The sequence below is a fragment of the Manis javanica genome, chromosome 6 (genome assembly GCF_040802235.1).
Source record: "Manis javanica isolate MJ-LG chromosome 6, MJ_LKY, whole genome shotgun sequence".
NCBI lineage: Eukaryota > Metazoa > Chordata > Mammalia > Pholidota > Manidae > Manis > Manis javanica.
The window spans coordinates 87,518,888-87,541,456 of record NC_133161.1 but is presented as its reverse complement, the minus strand read 5'-3'; the positions used below and the strand labels follow the sequence as shown (position 1 = coordinate 87,541,456).

Sequence of the window (22,569 nt, the reverse complement as noted above, 5' to 3'; positions counted from 1 at the left end):
GTGAAGAAGATAAATTTCCTATGTCCTACATTCTAATTTTAAATTCACAAAATTTAAAAAGTGAAAATCAGAAAAAGTATCAGCAGCTTTCACAATGTGATTCTCAAGTTGAATTGCCTCCCACATTATTCCCAACACTTCAGGGATTTAGGTAATTTTTACTAACCTCAAGTCACTTCTAAGTGTTAATGAGAACAGGGACACCAATTCCATTTAGATATCTCAACATTTATTTTTTTCTTTCTTCCCTCTAACACCATTCATTCATTCATTATCCATTCATCTATTCATTTATCTAATAATCCTGTGCTGGGGGTAAAAAAGTGAGTAAAGCATTTCCTGTTTTGAAGGATTTGTCTAGAAAAGAAAAAATAAACATCAAAGTATATCATGAAGATAATAGTATTGAGCACCTCACCTATGAGCCAAACACTGTTAAGCTCTGCATGTGATCTTACTTAATTCTCACAATAACATAATGAATGTGGTGACTATCAATATCCTTGTTTTCTAGATAGGAAACAGTATTGGAAATTGAGTAACTTGCCCAAAGTTACATAGTTCATGTGGTAGAACCAACATCCAGTTCCAAATCTTTCTGACTCCAAAGCACACCACAATGGGAACCACTGTTCTTGAGTTCATATAACTGACAAATCACTAGTATCTAGAATTTTTAAAGACTATACAAAACAATAAGAAAAAGGCAAAAATCCAGTAGATAAGTGGGTAAATGATACAGAAAGGAACTTAAATGTCTAACAAACATGACCTGACTATCGACCTCATTCTCTAATGAGAGAAATGCAACTTTAAAAAACATTTTATTTCATTCTCTCAGATGGGCAAGACCAAAAAAAGTCTGATGATTCCTAGTGTTGGTGATAATGTAGAGGAATAAGAGCTTGCATATTCTGTAGGTTGGTGATATCTAACAAAGTTAATATGTAAAATGTTATGTTGGTCAAGATAGGCTGAGCTGTGTTGTGGTAAAAACTAAAACCCTGAACTCTCAGTGCCTTAACATACCAAAGGTTTATATATTGCTTACAACACAATTGAATGTGAGTTGGGGGCCCTCTTTCATCTTATAGTGATGTCAGGGGAAACAGTGGCCTCCAGAGTTGCCACCAATGGGAAGAAGACTAAGGGAGCCAGTGGTTTGGAAGGCCAGGCCTGGAAGTAGCTTATGTCACTTTCATCCATATTCCATTGGCTAGAACTCAAATAGGTGGCCTCCGTCTAACTGCAGTAGAGACTGAGAAATGTATTCTTCCTGTGTGCCCAAGAAGAGACTTGGTAAACATACAGCATTGTCTCACCCTGTACTTTAATTTAGCAATTCCACTTAGCCTCGCACTTGTGCACAAGGAAAAATGTCCAGGATTGTCCATTACTGTCTTCTATGTGCTGCGTTATAGTGATGAATTTTTAAGACAGTGATTTGTCATAAAATGGAATTCTGTAGCATAGTTTAAAAATTGACTAGAGCTACATGAATTGACATGGTTAAATCTCAAAAACAATGTTGAAGGAAAAAAGTAACTTGGTAGAATGATATGTCCAAAAGTGTATTATTTCTGTGAGATTAAATCATGCAAACAATGCTGTATATTGTTTATGGATATGTATATAGTAGTAGTGTTAAAAACTGCCTGAAAGTGATTAAAAACACCAAATTCTGGATGGTGATTCCTTCTAGGGAGGGAAAGGGATGAGAGAGGTGTCCAAGAGAGCTTCATCCTATCTGTAATGTGATCTAATGTTTTATTTCTTTGTACATATTTTGTAGTGATAAAGTTATATAAAATTGGGAGGTAGATACATTGGTGTTGATTATCTTAAACTCTGTACTTTCCTAAATGTTTGAAGTATTTAATGAGAAAAGCATATAAAATTTAAGACCTGGAAAATGATTTCTGAACTAGCTTTTAGATATAAATAGCTGAGGTAAATACTTCATTTTGTAATTCTGAGTAGGTATTTTTCTTTATAGTCACTCTTTAAAGAAGTAGTTATTCCCCTGCATGTAAATTTAGATTCTTATTTTATATGCCATTGCTAATACAGAGTATTTAAATTCTTTTATTGCTACTAAAATTATTCAATAGGGTGGATGTTGAGCACTACAGTTTTCTAATGACAAGTAATTGTACCATATGACTTTGTATACAAGCAAAACGTTTTTACATTCTCTAAAACTTTTAATTTTAATTGTTTCAGGCTGACAGTTTATTCACAAATTATAAAACATTACTTTTTTAAGCTAGTATTTACTATAACTGTTCTTTTTAGAACTAATGTTGAATAAGTACATTTTCCAGTTGATAGCAAAAAGAGGAATGGTGAGAAAGTAAGTTTTAGTCTAGGAGTTGGGACCTGAACCCTGCTTTTGACTAGTGCTGTCTTGAGCAGTGACTTGGCTAACTCACTTAACGTGTAGTTATGACAGCAAAATAGGAGCCATGTTCAGGACTAGAATGAAGGACTTGTGAGTTTTTTCCTCTAAAAGTGTTTTCTTTAAAAAGTGACTTTGTTGATGCTAAGAAAATCGTGAAGAAAATGTTTAGGGATAAATCATGATTGTATTAAGTAAAGTTTTAACAGACTGCAAACTAGATTTGTTAGCATCTTTTGGGAACTATATATAGTATAAATATATTATTGGGAATTTATAGTACAGAAAGTTAGTGCCATGTTATAAGGAGAAAATCCATGTTGTTTTTTCTTACAGACAAGCAATCATCTCCTTGGACCAAAACCATTTCCGCTAGACAGATTATTAGCAATACTATATAGTATTGTGGATAGCAGAGTTGCTCCAACAGCAAATATCTTTTCCCAGGTAAGCTTGATGATAGGTTATTAACTACCATTTTTATCTTTATGGAATTGTGCAGGTAGATTAGATTCTTATTGTATTTAGTTGATAGAGTTCCAGGCATTTAGATTTTTGGTCATCATATGTTACTATTTTAACTATACAATGAACACTATTTTTGGTAAGTAATTGAAAATTCCAAATATAGAATCTTTGAAAGTGTCACTGAATTTGTATATATTTACAGGTATAACTTGATGACAAAACGGCTTGATGTTACTGGGTTTTTACTTTACTGTGTAAAGGGATTTTTAAATGATCATACTTATCCTGCTGATTAAATAAAAAGTGGCTTCATGATTAAGTGGTGAATTACAATATAGAATATAATTTAATGAAAACAAAATTTTAAAGAATATATTTGTAAGAAAAAGTATTTTATCTTTATTCCTCATATTTATATACCTTGCAGGTTGACAGTATGCATTTTTTTTTTTAATCTTATTTTCCAGAATGATTAAATTCTCAAAATTTCACTAGATGGCAGCAGTAGCATAAAAATTATAAATCTTTTTCTTTTTAAGTAAAGTAGTTAAGGTTTTGTTTTCTGTTTTTGACATTTTAAGAAAAAATGATTTCTTAAAAATATGGCCCCAGTAGATTTCTTAAATGGTTCAGCAAAACAACACTTAGGACATGGTATGAATAGATACACAAAAAGCAAATGATGTGACAAGTGTTGAAAAGCAAAAGTCACCCCAGAAGTTGCAGTGGACATTTTGTTTTATGCATGTTTTTAGATTGAGAAATACATCAATAATAGGCATTTATATTTTAATTTACTGCAGATAAATTGGGTCCCTAATGTTAGATTTTGTAATCTAATGTGTGGGTGGTGTTAACTTTTAATTCTTCATTTAAAGAAATCTTTGAGAACTAAAAATAGATATGTTCTCATTATTGAAGTGAAATAATTTTTGCGTAAGTCAGCATTATAGAAAATTCTATCCACATTTATTGTGTTTTTGAAGAAAGGTAGTCTAGTCAGATACTAGTCTATGTAAATAACAGTTACATAGGTAGATTGGTAGCCCTAATGCTGATAATTTAAAAAATATAATTCAGTTTTAATCTGTATTACAAGATTTTTTTTCCATACATTTTCAAAAAATGCTTTGTCTGAAATTTAAAGTAGTTTTTAATCAAAATATATTTTATTAGTAGCTTTCTACATTCAATACATGATTTTTGTTTTTGTTATTGGGGTAGCTATGAAATAGATAGCAGATATTAATTATTTTTTTATTGTAAGGAATACAGTAACCTCAGGTGAAGTGATATCCCTGATATGACACGAGTAAGTCTTTGAGAATTAAAGCTTGGGGAAGTGAGGTGGGTAGGACTTCCAAACAGAAAAGTACAGTGTTGATACCACGTGTGATTGTACTCCTCAGGTACCTCAGCATTACCTTTATGGAGGACACAAGGGTAAATATTTTTTTCTTTCAGAGTGCTTATAATTTATTCTGGGGGGATAAAGCATATACTTTAAATAATGGAAGGCTATAAATGAATTATAGATAGTGCTACTGGGTGTACAGCTGAGAGAGGACTTCTGGGTTGGACAGGATGTGAATGAAAGATGACTTTACAGAAAAGGTGAAAAATGGAGCTGCGCTATGGAGAATGAATAGGTTTCTTTTTTTTAAGTATTTGTAATTTACATAAGTTATGTATGTTTATTGTACAAGAATGAGAAAGTGGTAAGTAAAAAGAAAGGAAAAATAATTCATAAAATTAGCCGATGTCTTATTTCCAATGGATAGAGTTTAGTCAGACGAAGGGGGGAATAATAGCAAAGGTATGGGACTAGGAACAAGCAGGACCCATTTGCAAATTAGTCAAAAGCGTATGGGTTGTATTGTAGTGGTAAGCACCTTTGTCGTCGGAGCTGGTAGTATTGACACAGCATACCTGCTGTTGGGACTTTACGTATATTGTGCCTTACATTGGTAGACCACTTTGCATTTTATTAAGTCTTGTCTAGTAACATACTAAGGGAGGGAACTGAAGCTCAGAAACCCTAAGACATCTGTCCAAAGCTACACAGTAAATCACTGGTAGTCTCTAAACTTGAATGAAGACTTTCCTGGCTGCAGGACTAGGTTTATAGGGATAGATGATCAGAACCAATGAGATGTTGCTTATTTAGAGATTTATTAGCTGCTCTGAGGTTTTCACTATGGATAAACAATGTTACCAGTCTTTTTATGCTTTCAGCAATGCCTGTAATATCATAATTAAAAACATTGTGGCCTAAAATGTATCTTTATTTTTTAATGAAGCTAAATTCTTTTCAACCTTAACAACCCAGAACAATATTGTATTTTTTATCTCATCTCTTTAATTAGCAGTAATCAAAATGATAAATATTGCATGGCTTTAAGTGAATTTATGTTCAATTGATGACAAATCATTTAGGACTTGATCTCAGTGATTCCCATTTAAGACACAAAGAGTATGAGGCAGGTACAAAGGGATAGATGCAGCCAGTCAGAGAGTTGACCTTTACTTTTGCTTGGTCAGTAAAGTAGCCAAGAAAATCAAGTACCATACTTTAAGAACAAAATGTGGCAAAAATCACATCCAGAAGAAGGATATTCTCTCACATGCCTTGTTTTTTTTTCTTCCTATTGATTCCCAAGTGACCTTTTCAGTTTTTCTCCTTGTATTCATCCATCAAAATTACGCTCTTGTGCATAGGAATGACGACATGTGTTTAACCTACGCTCACTTAATTTTTCAAGTGAAAAATAAAAGTATGACCACGCTTGGATTGGAAGTGTTTAACTATAGGAACACTAGATGGCAATATTGTTGCATTCTAGCTTTAAGATGAACTAGGAAAACATCTTTTCTTTTTTAATATTGTCCTTGATATTTGAAGAGAGCTGTTAATTTAAAATATTGGTTTATTTGAATAAAGGTAAAATTGCCTGAAGATGTCTAATGATTTATGTGTCTGCATATGCATGTATACACTTCCATGAAAATATAAATACGACTGGTAAAAAAAGTTGTGTTGCTTGAGTATTTCCATCTGGAAATAAATCACTTTTTATTGGCTGTAATGTAATTAATTATATGAGATTAATCTATTATTTTTCTATTCACTAATTCTACATGCAACTGTTTTAAGGATTTATTTTATAGTAATGTGCTGTTTTTATAGTTTGATATACCAGTTACATAATTACTTATACTTTTTACAGGTGATAAATTGATAAAATGTGGTATATATGTTAAAAATTCTCTTATAGCAAAAGTTTATTTCCATCACATTTCATTTAAATTTATTTAAATATCTTCTGTAATATAGTTATAAAAATAGTAACTTAAAGAATCTTTAAAGTTAATAAAATTACAATCTTCTGTAATATAGTTATAAAAATAGTAACTTAAAGAATCTTTAAAGTTAATAAAATTACAATTGAGAATAATTAAATTCGTAGTAGTAGTAGTAGTAGTATTCTCTAGCTGGTATTCTTCTGAATTTCTTTGTTCTTTATTAAATTTTAAATAAAAATTCTCATTAACTTTTTAGTCTCAAAGAAGTAAAAGAATATTAGCACATTTAACCTGCATTAGATTAATGTTCAGATTTATTGAATTGAAATATGGCTTTTAAATTATTCTTAAGCTGTTAACATAATTTTAGCCTTATCCAAGTTAGTACAATTTTGCAGTCGTGATCATGGATCATTTAAAAATTTTCATTCAAATAAAATAAATGTGGCCCTTAAATTATATATCTGAACCTTGTGAATGACAAAGCATTGATTCTGGTGTTTTCATTCTTTCTTCCCCTCAGCATCAATAGAATGGATAAACTACCATTTTTATGCAAGAAATGTTAAAAGTTCATAGGTTTTACTTTCAAAATTTAATTTGATCATATGTGTTATTGAAGACCATTTATCATCTTTAAAAGAAATACTATTGAATTGTCTTTTTTTCAGAAGTATATTAAAACCAGGTTGTACTTTCTTATTTTATTTTTTCTTTCCTGAAGAAAAAAAAGGTGATTTGGAAATTTTTGAATGATCTATTTCATCCTTTTGATATTTCCGTATCTTCTCTTATTCATCCTTGCCCACTCCCTCCATGGTCTTGTAGTTAGCTGAAAGCAGTAAAAGAACAGTACTTTAATACTGTTCTCAGGTGTAAAACTTATTTGAACAATTTAAGCCATATTGCTTTATCTTTTCCTAGATGATAAAATTGCTTAGGAGTTTATTTCTAAAATATTGATTCAACTTTCTAAAATGACTTTTAAAAGGAAAGTTATCTTTAAAAGATTAAGGACATTCAATTACATCTGTTTTCCTATCATATATTGTCATTGATCTTATTTGATCAGTTAGTATCTTGAAAAATTTCTGAAGGTAGTTTACTGTAATTCTTCAATTAAGAAGTTTAAAATAATATAACTATATTACTATAAGAAACTACTGTGAATTAGTATCAAGAAATAGTTGAAAGATAAAGTAGCATACTTCCTTTAAAAAATAGTTACATGTGCCATACTGATAGGTTGCAATTTTTTCATTAAAAACTATTTTTTTCATTAATAACTAATTTCTGAATGGCTTCATATTTTTTGATATGTAACTTAATAAGGAAAAAATTAAAATACCCAGTTTGGAGCAAAGTATAAAGTATATTTTTTCAAAATTACACATTTCTATTTCTCCTTTCTTGGCCCTTGAAGTCTCATCATGATGCTATCTATATATGGAATGTATTTGGACTATATTTGTTACATCAGTTTAATTTTTTAGTCATAAATCAAGTTGATCTTTTCTCATAAAACTTGAATTAATTGTAGTAGCATTTAAATGACCTTATGCCTTCTACTTATTTAGATGTTTTATGAACAATACAGGGTATAAACTAATTATTTTGATGTTTTCCAAATGAATTTATCATTAGAAAACAGAATGATAGTTTAGTTATTTTATCTGTGGGATTTTTTTGATGCAGATGCTTCATCTCTACTATTGCTGTAGAAAGATGTTTTTGGTATACTTGTTAGGGAGGCTAACACTTGATTGACCCCAAAACAGAGTTTTTGGAGTTTTTCTGAAATATATATAGGTAGATGTATAGTAAATTTATATACTTTTATGTTTTTTAAATTAAGGGATATATTAATCTTATTTAATTCAAAAGCATTTAAAAATTGAACTATTTCAATCTAATTGAAGCTTTGAAGTTAGTATTTATCTTTTTTCCCTCATTGGAATTACATTTTTCTCTCTCTGCTTAAAATTTCATTTAACAGTTACTTAGTAAAGGTCTGCTATGTTTCAGACACTGTGTTGGGTAAAGAGAATAAAAAAGTGGAGAAAATGCAGTTTCTGCCCTCAAGGAACTTAGTCAGTGGCTTCCATTGCCCTTTCATTTGTACTTGGTGCAGTTCCCAGATTCTAGCTTGTACTGGAGTTAATATGTATATGTATATACTGGGAGGGCATACATGTTGAAGGAACTAATGCTTAAATACTTAAAGTGAAAGCTAATATTTAAAGTGAATGAATAAAAATAGGATTTTTCACTTCAGTAGCACCTGTTACTTGGTAACAGTTATTTAACGTGTTTTATTTCAACTGAAATAACAAACTGTTTGTTGAATGTTTCCTTCTTACATGCCTTGAACTTAGTGTGGTGCAGCATGATCATTTGTTACCTCTTTCATAACTAAATTTTGCTTACACCCATTACCTTTAGTTACAACTGATGAAATTATTAGATTTAGTTATGTTTATTGGTATCAAACAATGTCAGTTAAGAATTGAAACTGATTAAGTCATGGACAAATCAGTAGTGTATTGTATGTGGCCTATTATAAGTGGCTGTTAAAAAATTACATAGCTATATTCATAATACTTTGATTAAAAGCTCCACTCATTAAGTTACCATTTTATATATATTATTTTAAACTACTTTTATAGATTTTCAACCAAAAGCACTTTAACCAAATAAACTGATTATATAGACTTCTAATTATAAAACCTCTTTACTTTAATCAGTTTTTATCTTGCATAATATTATGGTTGTTTGAGTTATATTTCTACAAAAAAGTAATAAAATCTATCAAATACTAGTCATTACATTGGAAGCCGTAGTTGATGAAACACTATCCAATACTGATTAGAGTTTGAACCTCGTAAACAAAAAGTGTAACATCCTAAAATCTAGCTATAGTGTATTCATATAAAGTTATTTAAGTATGAGAATTATCTCTGTAGATATTAAAGTTGGTAGACAAAAGGGACAGTTTTCCTAAAAAGAAATTCCCTGGCTACTAGAGTATTAGGAAATGTGAAAAGGTATTGTTCTGTAATTTCTCTGGGCTTCATTTGGCTTCTACCAGCATTCCAGTGTCTCTAAAATATCCAACTTAAAAACCTGATGCTATTAAGGTAAATTATGTAAATCATAGAAAATATCTTAAATGCTGACATTTTCTCTCAATTTTACTATTTTTTTCTTGACCACAACTGAGATTGTGAGGCAGTTGGTTCCAAAGATGGTAAAGGAGCCTTACTTAATGCCTACTTTGCTGATGAATCGGTCAGCAGGATTGCTGTTTGGCAGAGGCAGGCCCTCTCTAGCGACACCAGAGCCTTACTGCCTAGATGCTCAGCCTCCACTAGTGCAGTGAATTAGATTCTCCAGTCTCCTGTCCCTGCAGAGTGTATTACTGTTCTGCCACCAGACCACTCTGCATTAGAGCCTTTTCCAGGAGATTTTTAAAAACTGTTTGGGATGCTCCATATCTGAGAAAAGTAAAGTTGGTCTATGATTTTTACTAACTGCTCTTTTGTTGTAAGGAATACAATACTCAATCATTACCAAGGGTAATAAAGGGCACAGTATATTTTTTCTACTCTATTTGCCAAGGGGTAAGAGGGTTTTCTTTCTTGTTTTCATTTGTGAAAGATCACTGTTTACCCCCTCTTTTCCCTTGTCTTCCTTAAATCTGGTGATAAATTTATTCAGTGTAACCACTTTGCCTTTGCGAATATATCAGCCCAGCAGAAGGCATTTTTTCTGCATTCTAAAAAAACGGAACCATTGCTTAAGGGTGACATGTAAAATACTGCCTAAGGGATAAAAAAATTGCATAAATTATGCTTTCAACTTTTGAGTAGAATAAGACATTGGTACCTTATTTTTGTAGGCAGCATTTTATAACTACCTTTCTTGAAACTTCATATTGCTTCTAATAAATATACCAATTGTATACCTTTTATTCACATTTTTTGGGGGAAATGTATTCAATGCCAGTATATTTTATTTGGCTGGACAGATTTTCAATGAAAGCACACAAAGCTTGTGTGGATATGTGCTTCCTATTTAAGAAAAGTATGCTATTAATATAGTAACCATATAGGCATATGCATCCCTTAGGTAAAGCTTTGTGACTATATTGTTTTAATGCAAAAAGTAATTTTAATAAGAACAGGTCAGGAGAGAAATGATTTGGAAAAATCTACATTATGAAAATGTGTGCTACATTTAAAAATATGTCTATAAAAAGATTAAAAGAAGAGTTGATGCTTAAGGAGGGTTTCAATGAGAAATTGTCTTGATTCTCTATCAGCTTTCAACTACTTGGAGTCCTTTGGAGGAGATTGGCCTCACCTGCCTATACATAGACATATTTCAGGTTTAGCTGATGTTATACAAAAGTCCTTGTCCTTTCCTGTAGATGAGAAATTAGGGTCCTTTGTCCCAAGTCACCTGTAGAACTTAATTTCTCCCTCACCTTGGACACTCACTTGAATTCTTAGGATGGAAAGTCATCATGCCCTTGTAGTTAGGAATAAAAATAGGAAGCTAGGTTTGCCAGAACTGTCCTACCTATTCCCCTGGCTTCCAATGCTATGTGTATGTGATATCTTGAATTCTCTGATTTCTAGCTCAGGACCCAGATTGCCAACTTAACAGTCATACTTGGATGCACCATACCCATCACACACTGATCTATCTCAAACCAAATTATTCCCTACATCTTTTCCTGTGTTTTTTCAGCTTTATCAAGATTTCAAAACTAGTCATTTATTCATTTATCCTTTATAAAGCACATACCTAGTGGCATGCACAATGTTAGATGCTAGAAAAACACAGACAGATAATATACAGTGTCCAGTTTTTAGTTAAATGGAGAAGTTGTCTTCTGAATCCTCTTTCATCTCTATTCCATTTAGTTGGTCACTCATCCAGTCTTTTTTTCCTCCTAAATACAAATATCTCTTGAACTTATTCCTCCCTTTCCATCCCTCTGCCTCTGCCTTAAAATCATAGTTTCATTATATCTTAGACTATTGCCCTAGTGTCTTAACCAGTCCCCTTGTCATGATACTTTAAAATTCATCTGCCATAACAATCACCAGCATAAATTATAAAAAGTAAATTTTTAATTTTTTAATTTACTTTTTAATTTTTTTATTTTGGTATCAATCTACAATTACATGAGGAACATTATGTTTACCAGACTCCCCCCATCACCAAGTTTCACCCACTTACTCCATTGCAGTCACTGTCCATCAGCGTAGCAAGATGCTGTGGAGTCACTACCTGTCCTCTCTGTGCTGTACAGCCTTCCCCATGCCCTCCCCATGACATTATGCATGCTAATCGTAATGTCCCCTTTCTTTCCCCCCTCTTATCCCTCCCTTCCCACCCATCCTCCCCATTCCCTTTCCGTTTGGTAACTGTTAGTCCATTCTTGGGTTCTGTGAGTCTGCTGCTGTTTTTTTCCTTCAATTTTTTCTTTGTTCTTATACTCCACAGATGAGTGAAATCATTTGGTATTTGTCTTTCTCTGCCTGGCTTATTTCACTGAGCATAATACCCTCTAGCTCCATCCATGTTGTTGCAAATGGTAGGATTTGTTTTCTTCTTATGGCTGAATAATATTCCATTGTGTATATATACCACATCTTCTTTATCCATTCATCTACTGATGGACACTTAGGTTGCTTCCATTTCTTGGCTATTCTAAATAGTGCTGTGATAAACATAGGGGTGCATATGTCTTTTTCAAACTGGGCTGCTGCATTCTTAGGGTAAATTCCTAAGAGTGGAATTCCTGGGTCAAATGGTATTTCTATTTTGAGCTTTTTGAGGAACCTCCATGCTGCTTTCCACAATGGTTGAACTAATTTACATTCCCTCCAGCAGTGTAGGAGGGTTTATAAAAAGTAAATTTGATCATGTTTTTCTGCTTGCACTTTTTTCATGAGTTAAGGGGTCTACAAAACCCAAGTCTACTTTCTGTAGCATTTCTTCTGAGGCCCTTCTGCCTGGCCCCATTTTCTGCTACTTCCTTCATTCACCCTCTACACTGTTTAAGCTGCTGCTCTTTGAAAGCACAGCAGTTTTCTCTCACTGGTACATGTGCCGTCTGCCTGCTGCCTTGGAGCTCTTTCTGTGTTTCATGGTCCATCCCCCAAATGCCGTTTCCCATTGAATCCACATTTGGCCTCCCTCCTCTTTCCCTTCTCCGTAATCTTAGATTATTGCCTTTATACGTATCACTAGCTTAGCTCTCTTATTGTATCATTACCATTTTATTATGTTTGTCTCCCCTGATATCTAGAACTCTTTGAGGGAAAAAACCTTTGTCTTTTCATTTTTGTGACTCTGCAAACTATCTTTGTTACCAAGTCCAAGCTCGTGACACTTGCCACACAACATGCCATTTGAGAGATAAGGCGTTGGGGCAAGGAAAGTGACTTTATTCAGAAAACCTACAGACTGAGAAGATGGTAGGCTGATGTCTTAAAGAACCATCTTAACTTAGGGTTGATTTCAAGCTTGTTTTATATTAGGGAAGGGGGAAGCCAGGATGAGGCTGAGGTCAGTAGGTGCACACATCTGGACATTACCAAGAGTCTGAGGTGGGCGGTGAAATCCTTGTCCTTCGTTAGTTGACTCCAGTTATTTTGTTGACATGGGTTTGGCCGTGATGTTCCTATAAGTCCTTGGCAATCTGGTCATCTCTGTTCATACTTCTTTATCTCCTTGGGGGAGGTGAGTTTTGGGTAAGGGGCTGGTTGCATCAATCTTAAGTCACTAGCAAAATTCCTTTTGATGATTTACAAGCCTATGTGCAGGGCTGCAGGACTGAGCAGAACCTTTTTGACTCAAGGTTAAGGCAGCAAAAGAGACAGATAGAATAGGAAAGCAGAGATGCCAAGCTTTTTCACTCTGTCTCATCTTGAACATTGGGTTCACTCATTGAATCAATGACCGCCCACTCTCCGAGCATGCATTTTTGGTATTCCTGGATAGTAAAGATTTGTAGTCATTTGTGTGCTAGTAAATCCCAGAGATTAGAGTTGCTATCTTTAGTTCCTCTTTATATAAATACACATGCCACTTTTTGTTTATCTGAACACATTTGAAGACCAACAATCCACTCCCTTTTTTTCTTTTTTGGGAATAAAAATTACAAAGATGAATTTCCAAAGGTGATAATTTTAAGTTGAACAACTTTGAAAGTATTTGCCTGTCTCTTCCGTTGCTGTACGCATCATCTCTACCTTGTGTGTGTAAAACTGCCAGTGAACTCTCTTTGTATATGCCACATGCTCATGAACTATCACATAACCTAAAATCAGATCAATTGTGGTGCTTGTCGAGTTGTGTCAACCTGATACACTGATATGTCACATGTTAAGTTCTTAAATTTAATGTTTCAGATTGTAAAGCTTCTCCAGGACAAGCAAGATAGGTTATTTCACAAATCAATTGACATATATACCACCTTATGAAAAATACAAAAATAATGAACATGTTAACAGTTAATTACAGTTGTAAATTGATTTTCTTTTGTTGGCAGAAAGAATGTAGTTTATTAGCCCAGAAACAGGTTCACACTGTTTTAACATCAAGCACTTCCAGCTGAAGCTTGTTAGTGACTGCCTCTCAGATTAAGAAAAAAAAATCCTCACTGTGGTACATGAACTCCTATTGTTAAGACTTAAGTAATCAGCTCATGCCCTATGTGGGTAAGAACAAAGAATAGTACACAGAGCAAAGATTAAGTAAATATTGCACGACCCCATTTAAGATGTAAATTTGAGAATATCCTGTGTATAAGGAGTTTTTTGTTTTTTGTGAATGCCTCATTCATGACACAGGAGCTATTCAGAGGGGAAAAAATACATACTTTGGCTTTTGAATTAGGTAGATCAGTTATTTTAAGATAAAATAAAATCCTTTAGTGTCAGTGTGCTGCTAATACATGAAAACAAGGGAAGTGCCATTCTCTTTGACAGCAAGATGCTTCAGATTTTTAGGAGTTTTGTGTGTTTACTTTTAAACAAAGAACTAAAAAACCAGAATTTTTACTTTGAGGAAAAATGTTGATGGAAACATATGACTAAAACTTAGAGGTTAAGTCACTGACTTTTAGTACAACATTAAAAAAAAAACAAACTTTGTTCTGTATTTCCTAGAACAAAATCTAAATCCTGACTTTGAAAAGAAAATCCACTGCCTAGGCTACCTATTTATTCATTTGAATTTCATTCATTTGAACTTGAGCTTGACACAGTAGAAAAGAAAAGCTGTGGAAAACAGTATATGCCTCTCTAAAATCTAAAAATTGTTAGCAAAAGAATGTGTCCACATAGGTAATAGAAACCAAGAAAGGGAGTAATGATTTTCCCACAAATATTTAAATTAAATAATTAAAATGACATTTCTTGAAAATGATTCCACCGATCCAAAGAGACCTTTTTATTCCCTTTGCTTTTAAAAATTTTAGTATTTATCCTAACTTATTCAACTATGTCTGTATAATCTATAGGTATAGATCTATCAATGTCTGATCTCCAGAGTCTTTACTCAGTAGTAAGTTCCAATCCCTACACCACTAATTACCTACAATCACTAATATTAACCAGTTTCTACCTTTCTTTGTGCATATCATCCTGAGGGAAGGAGGGAATGTCAGGCTTCATATGTGTCATTCTCAGGAATTTTGAAGGCCAGAAGAGAACATAAAAGCACTGACTGGGGTTTTTATTATAGTAGTTAGTAGTCTTGGCAAACCACCTTCTCATATCAACACCCAAACCAAGGCATTATTTTGGCTAAACATTTTTAGTATGTTAATTATCCTTAAGATAGTGCCTTATTTAAAATATGTTGTCAAAATTCTAGCATGTTTTTTAGTAAGCTTCACTGCATCCTTTTTCATTGGGACTTTTGGATTAAATAATTTTGAAACATCTGTTACAGTGCATTAACGTATTTGTTTAGGGTGACTGACTAGGTGATAATGCCATTCATCCTTTTATGATGTCTGTTTTCTCATCCGTAAAATGAGGCATTGATTCCCAAGGCTTTCAGTCCTGATGGGCTAGCTGAGAATTTTATTTTCTAATAATTTTTACATTGGAACATTTTAGTTTTTAGTAATTTTTAAGTGCATTTGGTTTTTATAGCCTCCCCCACCCGCAAACAAAAACAAAAATTTCACTAGTTTCAAAAACAAAAATAAAAAATAGAATTTGGTGAAATATAGAACCACTCAGGTTGGTATTTTTATCATAACAGTTTTGCTATAATCCTCCTATGCTGTAGAGGAGATAATAAATTGTCAAGCCACAGGTTTGTGGTAACTTTGTGAGACCTTCATGGGCTCACAGCATGAAACCAGTAGTGGAATCACAGTCATTACTGATCATATAGCCTTCAATAAGAAACTCTGCAATCTGTAAACTTTTCAAAACCCATATAGCCTCACCCCAGTAATATCAATAGTGAAATTATTAACATTCTCTCATTTGCCAGCTTTAAGCAATATTTTATCAGGTAGTTTCTTTAAAATCCCTATAAATAAGGGCCAAAAATGTTTTCATTTCTACAAGTAGATCTTTGTAACTTCATAGATTCTTAAACACATTGAGATAAAATTTATACTAGTGGCTTATAAGGGTTTTCTCAAAGTCTTCTATATTTTGGGTATTCTATCAGTTTATTTATATTTTTGTTGAGGTATAATTGATAAATAACATTGTTTCAAATGCACAACATAATAATTTGATGTTTGTATATATTGTAAAATGATCACCATTAAGTCTAGGTAAGGTAACATTGATCATCATATATAGTCACAAAATTTTTTTTTCATGTGTTGCTTAGAGTTTTGTGGGGGAGGTATTTGTAGATTCACAAATCAAAAATTCTAAGAAATGGTATGGGGGTTCTCCCTGTGTGCCCTTTTCTCATTTTTCCCCCAAAGGAAACATCCTGCAACCAAAAAAAGTCTCACAACCAGGAAATCAACATTGATGTAAACCACTGGTCTTATTCGAGTTTCCTACCTGTACATGCATTTGCTTTTGTGTGTGAACTTTTTTCCCATGTGTAGGTTTGTGCACCCACCGCCATAGTCCAGATACAGACCCGTGCATTATCATAAGGACTTCTTCCTTTATAACTGCACCCACCTGTCTCCTGCCCCCTCCCAGTCCCTGGCAACCCACTGATCTTTACCTCCAAAATTCTGTCCTATCAAGGATTTATATAAGCATAATCATCCAGTATGTAACATTTTGAGATTTCTTATTTTTTCACTCAGCATAATTAATTCCTCTGAGATTCATTCCAATTGTTGCATGTATCAATAGTTCCTTCATTTTTTTATTGCTGAATATTTTCTACATGATAAGGACATTCCAGTTTTTTTAACCATTCACCCATTGAAGGACATCTGGGTTCTAACCAATTTTTTGGCTGTTACTATTAAAGCTTCTACGAACATTCACGAATAGATTTTTGTGTGAACATGCAGTTCTATGGAATAAATGCCCGAAGGTGCAGTTGCTGGGTGATACGGTAATTACACGTTTAGTTTTATAAATGGTATCAATGGTCTATTTCCGGTGAAGTATAGTAACCTTACTTCTGTTTAGGTCCCTTTGCCTTCCCACTTTTTAAATATCCTTGTCTTGAGTATCATGTGGAATATCAGGTATAATTTTTAATCAAATATGATTTAGAAAACTCATGAGGAGATAGTCTACCTGATTGGTCCTTATTTCTGTTCTTTCCATCATTCTTTCTTGGTGCTCAGGGTTCCTTCTCTTATCATTTCCTTTTTTTTTTTTTTGAGAACTTCCTCTAACCAGGTGTTAAGGGGTAGGTCTGCTAGTGACAAATAGTGAAGAATTTGAGATTTCCACTTCATTCACAAAGGATAGCTCTTTGAGATATGAATTCACAATTGCTGGTTCTTTTTGGCAGGATTCCTGTTCAGTCCAGGGGAGGAATAAGCCTATGTGGGGAGCTTTTTGTTCTGGATTGAGGACTGGGGGATACAGGTGTGGGTCACCTTGTGCTGTTGGGTGAGGACTCACAGGCTCTGTTTCTGTATTGTTCCTCCAGTCTTGGGTCCCTAAGAAATCTACCTTTTCCTAACTTTCAGAGTCCTCCTTTGGTTGCCTTTTATGTTATTTCCAGGGTTTATAGTTGTACTTGACAGGGAGAACAGTAAATATGAGTCTATGCCATCTTATCTGAACCAGAAGAACACCTGTATTTTTTTCCCCTTTAACCCTTCTGTCTAGCTTCATTGTCAGTATTTTTTCTGAAATTTTTTCCGTATGTTCTCAAGTACATGAGAAGCCTTCTGTAAATTAGACAATGAGAAAAAAGATTTCAGAATATTCAAGTATATTTTACCATTATTTAGAGAGCTTTTCCCCAACAGTGATTAAACCCTTCTAAGACTTTAATTTTATTGCAAAATTTATTGCTGTAAAATAGTCCAGTTTATTTTTCTTTGTTGGAACTAGAGCCTTACTCTAAATCACTTCCTGCATTGGGGGTCTTAACAGCAGGAATGGCTGCTGTAGCAGAGGGGAAGACTGGTCCCACCTCTGCTTTAGCATGCACGTGCATGCATATGAAGCTGAGACACCATTACAAATCTGGTCCAGAGCACCTTCATTGTCTTAGAGACTTATGCCATATTCCCACTGTATCAAATGCCAGCCTGGAATTTGATGTTTTAATGCCACTGTTTTAATGCCAGCCTGGAAATGTGACTTCATCAATATTGTCATGAACATTTAAAGTTGTGCAAGGAAGTAAGTCAGTATTTTCCATTATCCCGTTCATCTTTCCACATTACCTAAGAGAAGTCTCAGGAGTTTCATGGATAAACACTTGGAAATAAAAATTAGGTAATTTTAGGGATTGGATTCTGAAGAGACAGAAGAATATTCTTGTACTTAGGCATGTTTAGAAGTAATTTTCCAGGTGTTTCATATTTTTTCCCAGAAGTTCTCATTAAGTTATAAATCAATATGATTGAGACTCTGAATGTTGACCCTATAAATTAATCCTTGTACTTGATTTTTTTTCCGATTATACTCTACCAATAGTATAATAAACTGGCAAAGTAATTATATATACTTGGTACATTTGTTCACTGCTCTATGTAATGTTCTCCTAAACTCTGTATCTTGTTTTTGTTCATATGGTAAGGTCAAGGAATAAATGATCTCTAAAATTAGTATTTTTTTAATGTGAAAGACCACATCCTAATTTAATTGCTTCATTTTGGTTTAGATTTTTTGTGTATTAGCTTTTCCTAAATCAGAACCCCACCCCCCAAAAAAATTATTGAGCAATCATCTTATATTTTAGAAAGACTTTTTGAATGTTACATCTTGAAGTGATACTATATTCTTTGTACAATTTACGTGGTTAATTTATCCATGGAAGCCTGTGGAAATTTGATGTAATTAATGTGGTAAAGCAATAAAACTTGAAATTCTAAATTCTATGGAAGACAGATTCTTGTGTTTCTCTGAAAAAATATGAAAGAGTAGTTTGACATATAGTTTGAGTCACAGAATTAAATTTGAGAGTATTTGAATCACAAGAAAGTAAAGTTATAAGAACTATTATAAGGCAATGCCACTGGCAAGGTAAAAGGTAATTAATGTTTTCTTCTATATCAAAAGCAAAAGAACTACTGAAGAAACCTACCTTTAGTAATAAAGGGAGATTAATATGTGAGTTTCAAATGACTATTACTAACCTACTTAAGCGATGAATCCTTTACAGAAAAATAGAAAAGATTGAAGTTAGTAAATATATGTTGCCATAGGAGACTATGTTAACTCTTTATATATATATATCCTCCCATTCATTGAAATTTCAGGCCTACTTTCTCATCCTGATTGCTAGCTGTTTGCAAACTGGGAAGGATAACAACTTTGTCCTGACTTGAAGCAATACTTACATTTCCCCAAAGGCCCCATTATTCCTTGGCTGCCCACCCAGTTCTGTGTCTCCTTCCTTCATATTAAAGGCCTCAAGCGATTAATTCATCTTGTAAGAGAGAGGAGCTCAGGACTGCAAGTTATCATTATTAAGTGAATCTATCTTTAAATCTCTTAAAATCTGTTTTGTCTGTTAATATATCTTCATTTTTCTTTTTAGTTAGCAAATGATATATCTCATTCTGTCCTTTGACTTTTAACCTTCCCATATTCTTCTGTTTTAGAGGTGTTTTTTGTCAACAGTATGTAGATTTTTTTTAGTCAATCATTTTCTTTTATTTGCAGCATTTAATTTACCTTTAGTATAATTACCAATATAATTTTGTTTATATTATTATGTTTTATACTTTCTATTGGGCTTACCTGTGTTTGTTTCTTTTTCTTATTTTCTTTTGGATTGATTGTTTTTATGATTCAGTTTTTGCCCTCTACTAATTGAGAAGTACATTCTCATTATTTCTGTTCTCTTAAAGTTGTTACTTAAAAAATTATAATATTCATACTTTCATAATTATCAAATTAAGAATTTAATGAGTGCTTTCACTTTTCTCTCAGATATCTTAGAACATTTTAACATCATTTTCTCCACCGCTAATTTATATATCACTTGTGTACCTTAATCCTGTTTTTAAACCTGTAATATGTTATTATCATCTGTACAGGCAAATTCATTTAGATTTACCACCTTATTTCCCACTTTCTTCATTCTTTATTCCTTCTTGTATTTCAGACCTCTAATAGATCACATTACTTTGACCTGGAGGTACATTTTAGGAATTGCCCTGAGTAGGGATCTTTTGGTAGCACTTTTTTGGTAGTTCTTAGTTTGGAAATGTGTTTATTTCATCCTCAGTCTAAAAGGATTGCTTTTTTCTGGGTGTACAGTTCTGAGTTAACAGTTATTTTCTTTGATATATTGAAACTATCTTTACACTATTTTATGGCTTTTATTGTTCTTAAGAAATCATTCAGTCTAATTGTCACTCTTTGAAGGTAATTTTTTTTGTTCTTTAGGTACTTTTAAGAGCTTCTCTTATCTTTGGTATTCTGCACTTTCATTATGAAGTGTCTAGGTGTGGATTTCTTTTTTTCCTTCTTTCTGGTTGTTTGGCTCTTTAATTCTGTGCGTTGGTGTTTTTCATCTCCTCAAATGAATTTTCATTCATTATATCTTCAAATACTGCTTTTGCCCCTTTCTTTCCATTTCTGCTTTCTTCCTAAATCTTTAAATAGAAGTATATTAGATCTCATTTTGTTTTTTCTATTTTCAGCCTCTTACATTTGCCTTCTTTTTATCTTTTTAGTCTGCATTCTTCAGACTAGTCTCATAGTCCTTAATTTTTGCTACGTCTATATCCAATCTGCCATATAATTTTTATTTATTTTTATACAGATATTTTTAATCTGTAGTTTTCTTTTACATTACCTAAGCAAATTAAGCATGGTATATTCAGAAAGCTACACAAAATTCAACAATGCTTTCTGATAAAATAATAGTTTTAAGTAAACTAAGAGCTTTTAGAAAAGAAACCTACTCATTAAACTTGAAAATCAAAAATAATGCTAACAGGTAGTAATAATATAAATAATATCTCATCCTAGTGAATACTGTGTTCCAGGCACTGTGCTAAGTGCTCTACAGATCACCTAATTTAATGGGCTCATCACTGTTTCACACATTCTTAACAACCAACTTTTAACAATTGTGTTTCATTTAACTTAACTCCTTGGTAAATGGAAACTCTTAATTTTTATAAAAATGTTGAGTAACCTGACTTTCTTTAACCTTTTCATTAACTTTACTCATATGTGCATATAAAATGTTACTAAGAAAAGCATTTACTAGCTTATGAAATCATTTTTGCCTTGAACCAGTTTTACTTTTCCTTATATCTTCATTAGATATGAATACTAACAATAGAAATAATTTCACTTAGAAAATACAGTAATCTGTGCCAGGTGTAAGTTACTCTGGATTCTCCTTGACTTTATTTCACCTGGATTTCCTTCCCTATCACTTTGTTACCCTCTACACCCTTCCAATTAAAGTGTGAAGAAATCTTACAGAATTGAAATAGTTTAATCACCTCTTTGACCAGCTCTTGTCATTTTAATCCCTAATTCAAAATTAGTATAAAAAAAAAAAGACCTTCCACTTTTCAGCTATTAGTAGTTATATTTAAACTTGTCAGGTAAAATAAAAGTTAAAGGTAACGACTAAACATATCTTTTTCATCTCTATTGTAATATATATCAGTTTGATATTTGTGAACACTTATATTTGTGGGGGTAAGCCCTACCAAAGAAGGGGTGCACCTTTTCTAATTTTATGGAATGGAATAATACATGTATACCAAAATGGTGGAGCCATATTAAATTCAGTAAATATTTGCCTAATGAATTAAAAAGTGTTATATATAGTAGATTATTTAATAATTACTCATTTTTGGAAATACAGGATTAGTTTCTAGTAAAAGTCTAGTTACTTTTTCATCATATGAACAGTAGCAGGGCCCTTTGATGCCTAAATGGAAATCTCTTTTCTAAAGTATGGCATAGGAAACTAGGTAAGTAATAAAATGCTTCTGTGGTTGAGGTCAGTGAATCTAGCAAAGGTTTTAAAAATGATGGTAGTATAAAGAAGCATTTAATTCTGTACTGCTTATTATAAGGAGCTTTCATTTATTTCACTTCATTCTTTGATGGTTTATTCTTCTAGTAATCATAGAAGATACCTTTAAGTTTGGTCTTTTCTTCTGTCCTTTAACAAAAGCTTTGTAAGATATAAACAAATCTGTTGACAAACATAAAATTGCTTTTTAAGGATTTTTATCCCCACAGAAAACTTATGTCTAATGACTGAATTTCCAGATAGGTAGCAAGTGTTACCAATTTATTTATTTTGGCTTTTTTTCAAACCTTTCCTATCACCTACAATCATTTGTGTAATTATTTGGATAAAGGACTTGATTTCACTTTAGATAGATTCTAAGCTCATGGACTCAAACATACCAGTGTCACATCTTGTATTTTCTTATTTGCAGGTACTAAAAATAAGTTGAAAAATTTTCATGTCACGGTTTGGAAAATTAAAACTTAGAGGCAGTTCATTGAGACTAGAGGGCACCAGTGGTGAGGTAGGATTGTATCACTTGGAGAGTCAGAATTCTCTAAAGCCCTTGTTTGGGTGGGCAGCTTTAGCTCAGGAACTGGCCCTTAGCTCTTCAGGTTTTTGTAGGTTTTCCTGGAGGTGGCCGGTATCTTAGGGATATGGTTAGAATTAATGATACCAGTCAAATCTCAAGACACAAATGTTTAAGCCAGAATGCTAGTTTACTGATAATATTGTTAAGCAGACTAGATATTGAA

The 22,569-nt window shown here is 32.9% G+C and overlaps 1 protein-coding gene across 4 annotated transcripts in view; it reads left to right on the top strand.

The window, feature by feature from the left end:
- ORC5 (origin recognition complex subunit 5) overlaps window positions 1-22,569 on the top strand; it is an 89,431-nt gene that overhangs the window by 54,329 nt on the left and 12,533 nt on the right. For all 4 annotated transcript variants that reach the window (XR_012132371.1, XM_073238980.1, XM_037001408.2 and 1 more), the window contains one exon: window positions 2,735-2,845. Coding sequence is in view for 3 of the 4 variants with exons in the window: in XM_073238980.1 (XP_073095081.1) it covers window positions 2,735-2,845 (111 nt within the window). In the remaining variant the exon portion in view is untranslated. The remainder of the gene's footprint in view (window positions 1-2,734; window positions 2,846-22,569) is intronic.